At 43.5% G+C, this 12487-nt stretch overlaps 1 protein-coding gene across 7 annotated transcripts in view; it reads left to right on the forward strand.

The window, feature by feature from the left end:
• Positions 1-12487, forward strand: part of RIMS1 (regulating synaptic membrane exocytosis 1) — an 871728-nt gene that overhangs the window by 301718 nt on the left and 557523 nt on the right. For all 7 annotated transcript variants that reach the window (XM_030199020.1, XM_030199021.1, XM_030199022.1 and 4 more), the window contains one exon: positions 2690-3033. In XM_030199020.1, coding sequence (XP_030054880.1) covers positions 2690-3033 — 344 coding nt within the window. The remainder of the gene's footprint in view (positions 1-2689; positions 3034-12487) is intronic.

Genomic DNA, 12487 nt, shown 5'->3' on the forward strand with positions numbered 1-12487 from the left:
CCCCTCTCTCTCCCGCAGCCACTCCTACTTTTCCCTATGAGCAGCAGCAGTGGGCAAAACAAGGAGTTGCAGGCGCTGGGCTGCAGTGCTATGACATGTGCTGTCAGTTCTGTCGATCCCCTGTCCCGGAACAGGAAGTTGACATCAGAGGTGCAGGGGTTTGGCAGAGCTGATAATGCGCATCTGACCACTGTGGCCCCACACCTTTCACTCCTTGATGTCCACTGCTGCTGCTCATTGGGAGAAGCAGCAGCGGGGCACAGGAGAGATGCTGTATGGGAAAGAGTGGGCAAGGGGAGAGAGATGCTGCATGGGGAGAGAGGAGGCAAGGGGAGAAATGCTGAATGCAGAGAGAGAGAGAAGGCAAGTGAAGATGCTGGATGGGAGAGAGGGGGCAAGGGAAGAGATGCTTGATGGTGAGAGAGAGGACAAGGGGAGAATTACTGGACGGGGAGAGCAGGGGCAAGGGGAGCTATACAGTATGGGGAGAGAGGGGGCAAGGGGAGAAATGCCAGATGCAGAGAAAGGGGGCAATGGGAGAAATGCTTGATGGGAGACATGCAGAATGGGGAGAGAGGAGATAGGGGGAGAAATGGTGGATGGAGAGAGAGGAGGCATGGGGAGAGATGCTGGATGGAAGTGGGGAGGTGAGAAGGGGCAAATGCTAGATGGAAGTGGGGAGAAGAGAGGGGAGAAATGCTGGTTGGGAGTGGGGAGAAGAGAGGGGGAAATGCTGGTTGGGAGTGAGGAGGAGAGAGAGAGGGGGCAAATGCTGGATGGAAGTGGGGAGGAGAGAGAGGGGGCAAATGCTAGATGGATATGGGGAGGAGAGGAGAGGCAATACTGGATGGAAGTGGGGAGGAGAGGAGCCTGTAATGGAAGTGGGGAGGAGGGGGGAATGCGGGACAAAAGTGGGTAAGAGTCAGAGGCGCAAGCTGTAAGTAGACACAGTCAAAAGAGGAAAATTGAAGATTGGATAGTAAGAAAGAACTAAATGTGGACAAAGGCAGAAAATAAAATCAAAGAAAGTTGAAAGGAAAAGGAGGAGAGAAAATGGCAAACAGGAAATCCTGGCAGTAGAGTTAAGAGAAGAATAGGAAAGTAGAAATCAGAAACTGGGACTAACACAACTGAAAAAAGTATGTGACCAGACAACAAAGTTAGAAAAAGAATTTTACTTTTAGTTTAGGATAAAGTAGTGTGGTAGCTGTGCTAATTTATTTATTTGTAGCTGTTAATTTGTAATGTACTGAATAGAATATGTCAGTTTTTGAAATTTACATCTGCTATCTTTAAAGTACAAGGGGAAAATATTTTTGTTTTTCTGGTGTTGTCCTGCATGCTAAAGTCTGGTTTTGGGGTGTTTCAGATGAATTTTTGTCTCTATATTTTATATTTATGGCCATTCTTAGAGGTTGTTTTGTTGGACCTAGGGACTTGTATACTATATTCAATGATGCCTTTTTATGTGCTCCATGGCTGGTCAAATGGGTGTGGCTACTGTGGGGGTGTGGCTATTGTGGGGTGGAGCCGTATATTGTGGTCCCACCCTTAAGGTTGGCCCTGCATGAGTACCGGTACCTTTTTTTCTACAAAAAAAAGCAGTGCGTATATCCCACCTTTCCCAAGCAGGTTAATTCTACATAAAATCAAATTAAAAGAATATGAAAGTAAAACAACATACCAGCTGTTCCAAAATTATTGCTCAATTCCCACATACCCTGTCGCAACCAGGGGCGTTGCCAGACCTCGAAGGGAGGGGGGCCAGAGCCCAAGGCGGGGGGGGGGGGGGCACATTTTGGCCCGCCTCCCCACCACTGCCCTCCCGTTGCCACCTTCACCCCCCGCGGCTGCTACCGCCTCCCTACCGCCACCCTCCTGCCACCTCTTCTGCCCCCTGCCACCACTCCTCCCCCACCACCACTGCAAAGGTACCTTGGCTCAGTTTCATTAAAACAAGCATGCACAGCAGCTGAAAACAGAACAGGCACCAGGCAATGTGAGACCAGCGCAGGACAAATGCTTTAGCTGGTGGGGGTTGGGGACCCCCACCAGCCAAACCAGGGACCCCAGAGCCAATTTGGGGGGGGGCAGGCCCCAGTGGACTCCTTGTAGCTACACCACTGGTCGCAATACACTTCCTTCACTTGCTATTCCCATTTGTCTGGATGAAATCAACAGACACTCCTTTCCTCACCAAACACTTTTGAGAAGAGATTAAAAGTGATTTGGATGAGGATATGATGCCTCAGAATGAATTGATTTACTGTGCATTTAACTTAGTTCTTCGGCTGTGATGATTTTGGTGGTTTAGTCTAGGTTTTAGAGAACTTTTGTGTACATAATAGTAGTACACAGTTGAGTAAAACTAATCACGTTTAGCTGGATGAAGTCCAGGACATCTATACTAGGTTGCTGTAAATTAGGATTGGGATGGGTTGATATAGCTAGTCACAATTTCTTATACAACTATATCAGCCCATCCCAATCCTAATTTGCATTGGCCTAGTATGACTATAGCTAATGTTTTGGGTTCCTCACTTTAATATGAGAAATATATTTGAACAATAAGCTACTAAGTTACTTTAGCGTTTGCTGTCTTTCAAAGCACACACATACACACACACACAGGAAAAAAGGTTGGAACATTTAGGCTGCACATTCACATTGTATTCCTGTCTTCCATCAGGTTATGTGGGTATGCAATTTATGTCGAAAGCAGCAAGAAATTTTAACCAAATCTGGAGCATGGTTTTCTGGAGGTGGGACACAGCAGCCGTCCAGTCAGGATGGAGCCCTAAGTGATACAGCCACTGGGGGTAGCACTGATGCACCCAGAGAAAAGAAAGCACGACTTCAAGAACGATCACGATCTCAAACTCCTTTAAGTGAAGCAGCAACGGCAGGATCACAAGAAACCTCTCCTTCCAGCATCCACTCTGACAGGAGCAAGGGGCCTGAGACGTTGCTGCAAGTTATGGGCCAGGAACAGAAGCAGGCATCAAGATCCAGAAGCGAGCCACCAAGAGACAGGTAAGATTTACTAAATCTAATTATTTACTGTTCCCCTCTGGTTTGGACTTCTAGCGTAATGTTTAACTCAGAAAAACTCAGTTATCCTCTAGTATACTTTATATTGCAATCACATACCCATGCTGAAGAGTTGGAAAGCATTCCATGAATCATGCTCTGCATGCTTTCCCCGTATGCTTATATTATCTAAGGGCCAGTTGACAACCTCTTAATTAATAAGACAGCATAAGAAAGCTTTTGCCTTATGGGGTGACAAGGCAGAGTAACATTTTTGACACGGGGACCTAGGAAATCGGACTTACCATTTAGGCCAGGGCTTCCTAAGCCTGTAATGGTAACCCCACAGACAAATTTTCGGAACATTCTTAATGAACATGCATGGGAAGAATTTGCATATGCTGGAGATCCATTATTTGCAAATGCTGGAGATCCATTATTTGGAAACTTACCTTAGATATTATTGTGGATTTCCTTGAAGCCTGACTCTTTCTGAGGTTACCAAGACAGGATTAGATTGCCCTGTTTTAGGATGTCATTGTTATTGTAGTGAGCTACATACTCATTTCAATTATAGACAGTAAAATTACTGTTCTGATCTAACTTCTCATAGCTCATTCATGGCCTGACCCAGTTTTCCTTTTGTAGTTAACTAGTTAACCTGGAATGTATTATTTATAGGCAGTGAAAGGACAGATAAACTAATATTTTGTTTAATGCCACAAAATGGGGGGGGGGGGGGGGGGGGGGGGGGCATAGTACTCTGCCTTTTAGCATGCCAAGGAATCTGAAAAATGACATGCACAATAGATTTTTTAAATCTTTTTTCTTTCTTCGATTGTAATTGTTCCCATATTCTCCCCATCCATTACATTTCATAAAATACCATAAACCTAAAATTACTAAACTTCCCGTAAAATAAATTTCTTAAATAGACACGCTTTAATCTTCCTTCTAAATGTAAGATACTGTTGAAGAAATACATAAAGTTTACCAAAATCCCTCAAGAGCCTTGCTGCTTGAAAAACCAGTGATTTCTCAAAAACTGCTAATCGCTTCTTTCCCTTAACCGAGGGAACGGCAAACAACATAGTTCTGCCTACTCTTCTAAATCTTGAAACAGCACCAAAACAAATATAGGACAGAAAGTAATCTGGAATCAAACCTTGCAAAACTTTAAGCAGTGGGAGGGCTGCTGTTGCTGCTGCTGCAAATTGCCGCCTTCTTATCGCCCCCAAACTTTATTCATGGGCCCTGGATATAATCTTCCTTTGTATTGCAAGAGGTTGTATTTTCCTCCTGTCCGGTTTTCTAGGTCCTTATTTCAAAACTTTTGCCCTGTCTAGTCACCCCATACAGCAAAACATATCATATGCTAAGATATAAACTGACCATTATATAATTTAAACAAAAAGAGTTTATTTAGGGCCTGTTTTACTAAGACAGGCGCCTATGCGTGTCCAATGCATGTCAATTTGGAACTACCGCCCGGCTACCACATGCCCCGGGCCGTAATGCCATTTTGTACGTGCTGCCGATATGCACGTCAGAAAATATTTTGTATTTTCTACCACATGGCGCTAACCGGGCGGTAATCGGCAGTGTACATGTGCTGACGATTACCACCCTGTTAATGCGTGAGTCCTTACTGCTAAGTCAATGGCACCAGTAAGGTCTCAGCCCAAAATGGACGTGCACCGATTTTTATTTTGCCGCATGTCCATTTTTGGCCAAAAAAAAGGGCCTTGTTTACAGGCATGCTGAAAAATGGACCTGCGCGTGTCCAGTACACTCGCCTACAACAGTGCAGGCCATTTTTCGGTGCACCTTAGTAAAAGGACTCCTTACTTATTTGACATTTCTATTCCACCTAATACCTAAGCAAAGTTCAAGTTACATACATAAAAAAATCCCAAAATCAATATATAAAAACAAGTGGCCCTTTTACTATAAAGTATGCCTAAATTTAGGTGTAATTTATAGAATACGCCTAGGTGTATTTCGTTCCGGTGCTGATTTTGTAGGCGTGTTAAATAGAATCTAGTCCATATGCTTGTACAAATAAGTTTTCAACTGTTTTTTAAAACTTGCACTATCTAGGTGTCTGGCAATATAGATTTACTTGTGATTAGATGCAGTTTGGGACTCTTTTACTAAGGCGTGTCAGGCTTAATGTGCGCCTACCACGCGGAAAAAGAATTCTACTGCCAAATGCGCTGAGGTGTCCTATGATAGTTTGGGCAGCAGTGTGTGCTACTCCTCTGAATAATATTTTTAATTTTTTTGCCATGGGGGTCGTGTCTGGGGTGAGCGCAGAGTAGGTGTCCCTGCGCTAACTAGATAGTGCAGCATATTACTGCACACTACTTGATTAGTACAGGAGTAGTGCAGGAGCCCTTACCGCCTCCCAGGGGCGTAGCCAGACTTCGGCGAGAGGGGAGTCCAGAGCCCGAGGTGAGGGGGTACATTTTAGCCCCCCCCGGCACCACCGACCCCCCCCCCCCCCCACCATTTTTAACCCCACCGCCATTTTTGACCCCCCCTGCCGCCACCACCACCACCTTTTACCCTCCCCCCTAGCGCCAACCCTTTTGATCCCCCCGCCGCCACCAACTCTCCCCGCCACCACCGGGTACCTTTGCTGGTGGGGGTCCCCAAGCCCTGCCAGCCAAAGTCCTCTTCTCCGGCTACGCCCCTGCCGCCTCCTAAAAAGGCGCTGGTAAGGACTCCCAGCCGCAATGGCCACACGCTAATGGGGAAATTAGCACATAGTCAATAAAAATAAAATCCTGATCCCAGCCATTTTTCAGCCATGCTAAAGAGTGGCTGGAATGCAAGGCAAATCGTTGCACCGGCCACTTTCTAGCATGCCATAGTGGATGAATCCCTTTATTTCTACCGAAATAAAATAGACATTTCTAAAGTTGATTTCTTCTCATCTTCACTAACAATGCGTGATGTAAACAAAAGCTGAACATTTTATTTTCATCTTGAACTGCAACCTGCTGCTATATCAAAAGAATTAGCATAAATTAAAACAAGAACTGAGGAACCATTTGTAGCAGGGACACACTGGGTAAAGTTTCTCTAGGGCACTGTAGTGTATTTTAAATACTGACAGATGCAGCTCCTTTCAGAATTGGCATCTGGCATTACTTTGCACAGTTTAGCTGGCGGTCAGTTGAATAATTAAGCATCACACAAAGTCTTGTTACTGAAGAGTCTTCAACAGTTATTTTCTTTACACAGTTTTTTTTAGTATATACACGTGATCAATGTGGTGAATTAAATGAATGTACCATAGACAGTAGATATGGCACATGTTGTACTCTGTGACGTTGAGAGAGCATGAGATTCATACACAACAGATTAGTTAATTGTATTCATAAAGCCATATACTCCAGAACTATAGATCGATTACACTTTTATTATTAACCTTGAATGAAATTAGTGACTTAAATTTGTGATTTGCAAAAATTTGGTTGGCTTGATTTTCTGGAGCATACTTTTGAAGAGGGAATTATTATTTTATTTCTTCAAATAAGTTTGGGAATTAGTGTGGCATCTCTTATGAGAAATAGAAAGACATGATGAAGTTTGGGAGTTTTTATAAAACTTATAGCCCTTGCATTCTCTTATTGTAGAAAGAAAAATACAAAGTTTCATTATCTACATGTGTGCACTGCTTCCCTCATTAAGAACAAAATCAGGTTATGCACAAGGAGAGAGAGAAAGAAAAAAAGCTCTTTAAGGACATCCTCAAACCCAATAGGAGGAGGTGCAGAATTAACATAAAAACATTAAAATAGCCATATTGGGTCAGACCAAGGCCCATCTAGCCCAGTATCCTGTTTCCAAAAGTGGCCAATCCAGGTCAGAAGTACCTGGCAGAAACCCAAAGAGTGGCAACATTCCATGCTACCAATTCCAGGGCTTCCCCATGTCTGTCTCAATAGCAGACTATGGACTTTTCCTCCAGGAATTTGTCCAAACCTTTTTAAAACCCAGATATGCTAACCACTATTATGATATCCTCCATCAAACAGTTCCAGAGCTTAACTATTCGTTGAATGAAAAAATATTTCCTCCTATTTGTTTTAAAAGTATTTTCATGTAACATCATTGAGTGTCCCCTAGTCTTTGTACTTTTAGAATGAGTAAGAAATCGATTCAGTTCTACTCATAAGAACATAAGTGTTGCCATACTGGAACAGACCGAAGGTCCATCAAGCCCAGCATCCTGTTTCCAACAGTGGGCAATCTAGGTTACAAGTACCTAGCAAGATCCAAAACAGTACAATACATTTTATGCTGTTATGTTATATGTTACTATGCTGCTTATCCTAGAAATAAACAGTGGAATTTCGCCAAGTCCATCTTAATAATAGCTTAGAGACTTTTCTTTTAAGAAGTCATCCAAACCTTTTTTAAACACCACTAAGCCGACTGCTTTTACCACATTCTCTGGCAATGAATTCCAGAGTTTAATTACATGTTGAGTGAAGAAATATTTTCTCCAATTTGTTTTAAATTTACTGCTTTGTAGCTTCATTGCATTCCTCCTAGTCCTAGTATTTTTGGAAAAAGTAAACAAGTGATTCACGTCTATCCATTCCACTCCACTCATTATTTTATAGACCTCTATTATATCTCCACTCAGCTGTCTTTTCTCCAAGCCGAAGAGCCCTAGTTGGTTTAGCTTTTCCTCATAGGGAAGTTGTCCCATCCCCTTTATCATTTTCGCCGCTCTTCTCTGCACCTTTTCTAATTCCACTATATCTTTTTTGAGATGCGGTGAGCAGAATTGCACACAGTATTCGAGGTGCAGTCGCACCATGGAGCGATACAAAGGCATTATAACATCCTCATATTTGTTTTCTATTCCTTTCCTAATAATACCTAACATTATATTTGCTTTCTTAGCCGCCACCACACACTGAGCTGAGGGTTCAAACGTATCATCAACGATGACACCTAGATCCCTTTATTGGTGGGTGACTTCTAATATGGAACCTTGTTTCACGTGCTATAGTTTGGGTTTCTCTCTCCCACATGCATCACTTTGCACTTGCTCACATTAAACATCATCTGCCATTTGGATGCCCAGTCTCCCAGTCTTGCAAGGTCCTCTTGTAATTTTTCACAGTCCTCTTGCTATTTAACAACTTTGAATAACTTTATGTTGTCAGCGAATTTAATGACCTCACTAGTTACTCCCATCTCTAGGTCATTTATAAATATATTAAAAAGTAGCAGTCCCAGTATAGACCCCTGCAGAACCCCCACTATCTACCCTTCTCCATGGAGAATACTGACCATTTAACCATACTCTCTGTTTTGTATCTTTTAACCAGTTTTTAATCTAGAATAGAACACTACTTCCTATCCCATGACTCTCCAATTTCCTTTGGAGTCTTCCATGAGGTTCATTATCAAATGTCTTTTTAAAAACCAGATACACAATATCAACACTGGCTCATGGGAGACTGCTCATAATGGAGGAAGAGTTTGCTAGAAAGATTTCAGCTCACTAAAATCTTGCTCTGGCAATAGGAGGTGGCAACTGTGAGCTATAGTCCAATCAATCCAGGACTACCCAACCCTTTTGAAAACATGTGCTCAAATATGATGAGTTTATTTATCCTGAATCAACCCTGTTGGCTATCATTGAATCCACAGATGAACAGTCTGGAAGACAATCATCTTCAGTTGCTGAGGACTGATAAGAATATTTCTACATTCCTAGTTCTTATTCTTCCAACAGCATTTCTTCACACATCACCATTTTCAATAACTCTTCAAAACCTTTAAATTCTCGCCTCAGTAGTGCAAAATTGCCCAAACATAATTTTATGGCAATTCTAAACTGCACTAATTTCTTCATCGGCTTTATTGCTTATATATCATTTTATGACACTTATCTTAAATATATTTGGACTGGGGGCTCAGATGCGTCCGATAAAGAGTGGCATTTTAGTAAGGACATCCAGTTCAGAATATGGACTCCAAGTCTGTACATCACTTGTGGAGATCTATTTTCCATTTATTTTAGAATAGAATCTTCCAGCATACAGTGTGTTTAAAATACATAAGAAATGGACATCCAAGTGCTGGCTACATCATAAGAACATAAGACTAGCCATACTGGGTCAGACCAGTGGTCCATCTAGCCCAGTATCCTGTTTCCAACAATGGCCAATCCAAGTCACAAGTACCTTGCAGAAACCCAATTAGTAGCAACATTCCATGCTATCAATTCCAAGGCAAGCAATGGGTTCCCCCATATCCATCTCAATGACAGACTATGGATTTTTTCCTCCAGGAACTTGCCCAACCCTTTTTAAAACCCACACATGCTAACTGCTGTTACCACATCCTCCAGCAGTGTGTTCCAGAGCTGAACTATTCTTTGAGTGAAAAAGTATTTCCTCCTATTTGTTTTAAATGTATTTCCATATAATTGGTCATTTCGGGCACCTTTTTGTGCCTTATTCGTAATAAAAACACATCTGGGTGAAAACGTCCAAATGTTCGTCAGGGACATCCTTGTTTTTTTCGATTATGGGTCAAAGACATCCAAGTGTTACGCACGCCCTAGTTCTGCTGTCGCTACGTCTCTACCTGCCCCCTTGAAATTTGGACGTCCTTGCGGCGGACTGCAGTTGGAGATGTCCAAAATCAGGTTTCGATTATACCGATTTGGACGTCTCTGGGAGAAGGACGTCCATCTTCCAATTTATGTCGAAAGATGGATGTCCTTCTCTTTCGAAAATGAGCTTGATAATCATCATAGCTGAAGTGTTTTGTAGTAATTGCAGTCTAGCAGTGCTCATAAATCTGGTATTTAATTTCTAGTGCCCAGTTATAGATTTGCCTCTGGATGCGTTCCCAGCTGTAACTGGCAGTTGGTGCGTGCTGGACGGTTACCGCACGGGTAATGTATGAGCCCTTACTGCTAAGTCAATGAGTGACATTAAGTGCTCAGGCCATAAGTAGACGCGTACTGTTTTTAATTTTGCCACATGTCCATTTCCCGGCCTCAAACCCCCCTTTTTTCCAGACACGATGGAGAAATGGTCCAGCGCGTGCCCAATACACTCACCCACACTACCGCAGGCCACTTTTTGGCACACCTGTGTAAAAGGGCTCCTCTGTTTGCACAGAGGGCATATTCTTTCTGACACTGCCCTGAAACAAAAAAGAAGACTAACCAAAACAAAACAAAATGATCAGTTCTGCAAATGACACAGGAAAGAAAACAAACAAAAATGTTTGGTCTTCCAATCTGTAGTATATACGAGCTGTGTGGATTAGAAATTTTGTGTAGATATGTTAGTGTCTCTGTGTGTCTGTGCGTGTAGGAGAATCATAATGTCAGAGTCTGGATGAAAGTCACAGTAAAAGAAGAATGAATTGCTGAAAGGGAGGGAATGCTACCAGTTTAGGATATGTTGTCAGAGTGTGCTACTGTGGAAGTACATCTGGTTAATGTCTTCAGATTGGTTTATTTTGTTTATATCATTAAAAGAATGAATCTCATTCTTGAGTCAGGTCATATTGGGTACATAGAGAGCTAGCATAGGATTTCTTGTAACAGAATTAAAAGGAGATGTTCACATTAAGGAGCTCGTTTTCAAAACAAAACAAAAAAATCCAAAAAACATAAGATGGCAGAAGCACGTTTTTCTCTCAAAAATGTCCAAGTTGTGATTTTCGACACACCGATTTTAGACGTTTTCCTCACAGTTTATCCAAATTTCAAGGGGGCATGTTTTGAGTGGGGCATGGGCGGCACCAAAAGATAGAGATTTTTCTGCAATAATGGAACAAAATGAAAATGTCTAGGACCAAAATTAAGATGTTTTTGGCTAGACCTGTTTCAATCAAGACTAACAGGGGCATAATCGAAAGAGAAGGGCACCCGTCTTTCGACACAAATCGGGAGATGGGCATCCTTCTCTCAGGGTCGCCCAAATCGTCATAATCGAAAGCCGATTTTGGACGTCCTCAACTGCTTTCCGTCACGGGGACGACCAAAGTTCACGGGAGTGTGTTGGCAACGTAGCGAAGGCAGGACGGGGGCGTGGTTAAGAGATGGGTGTCCTCGGCCGATAATGGAAAAAACAAGGGTGTCCGTGACGAGCATTTGGCCGACTTTACTTGGTCCCTTTTTTTTCACGACCAAGGCTCGAAAAGGTACCCAAACTGACCAGATGACCACCAGAGAATCGGGGATGACCTCCTATTACTCCCCCAGTGATCACCAACCCCCTCCCACCAAAAAAAAAATGTGTTAAACATTTTTTCCAGCCTCTATGCCAGCCTCAAATGTCATATCCAGCTCCATCACAGCAATATGCAGGTCCCTGGAGCAGTTTTTAGTGGGTGCAGTGCACTTCAATCAGGCGGACCCAGGCCCCCCCCCCCCCCCACCTGTTACACTTGTGGTGGTAAATGTGAGCCCTTCAAAACCCACCTGAAACCCACTGTACCCACATGTAGGTGCCCCCCTTCATCCCTAAGGGCTATGGTAGTGGTGTACAGTTGTGGGGAGTGGGTTTTGGGGGAGCTCAGCACCGAAGGTAAGGGAGCTATGCAGCTGGGAGCAATTTGTGAAGTCCACTGCAGTGCCTCCTAGGGTGGCCGGTTGGTGTCCTGGCATGTGAGGGGGACCAGTGCACTTCGAATGCTGGCTCCTCCCAGAACCAAATGCCTTGGATTTGGTCATTTTTGAGATGGGTATCCTCGGTTTCCATTATCGTCGAAAACCGAGGTCGACCATCTGTAAGGTCGACCTAAATGTTGAGAATTGGGTGTCCCTGACCGTATTATCGAAATGAAAGATGGACGCTCATCTTGTTTCGATAATACGGGATGCCCTGCTCATTCGCGGGGACGTCCTCAGAGATGGGCGTCCTTAGAGATGGTCATCCACATTCGATTGTGCCCCTCCACGTGACCAAAAGATGCCCTAAATGACCACTGGAGGGATTAAGGCATAATGCCTCTTACTCCCCTAGTGGTCACTGACCTCCTCCTAGCCCCCTAAGATGTGACAGTGACAGTACATACTAGGCTCTATGACAGCTTCAGATATGATGGCCACTCCTATTAAAGCAACAAGCAGGTCCCAGGAATAGCCTAGTAGTCAATGCAGTGGTCTGTGGAGAAGGGAACCCAGGCCCATATCCCACTGTAACTGGTACATTTGTGGTGGAACAGGTAAGCCGTCCAAAAATACACTAAATACCTACATATAGGTGACACCTTCAGGCATAAGGACATTTGTAGAGGGTACAGTAGGTCTTTGGTGGGTTTTGGAGGGGTCACCACATAATATAGGGGGACTGTGGTGAGTTGTGTACTTGGCACCTTTTATGTGAAGTCCACTGCAATGACACCTAGGGTGCCCCACTGCTCTGCATGAATATCTGTCTGACCAGTCTACTAAGAATGC

Source organism: Microcaecilia unicolor, chromosome 3 (assembly GCF_901765095.1).
Source record: "Microcaecilia unicolor chromosome 3, aMicUni1.1, whole genome shotgun sequence".
In the NCBI taxonomy this organism is placed as follows: domain Eukaryota; kingdom Metazoa; phylum Chordata; class Amphibia; order Gymnophiona; family Siphonopidae; genus Microcaecilia; species Microcaecilia unicolor.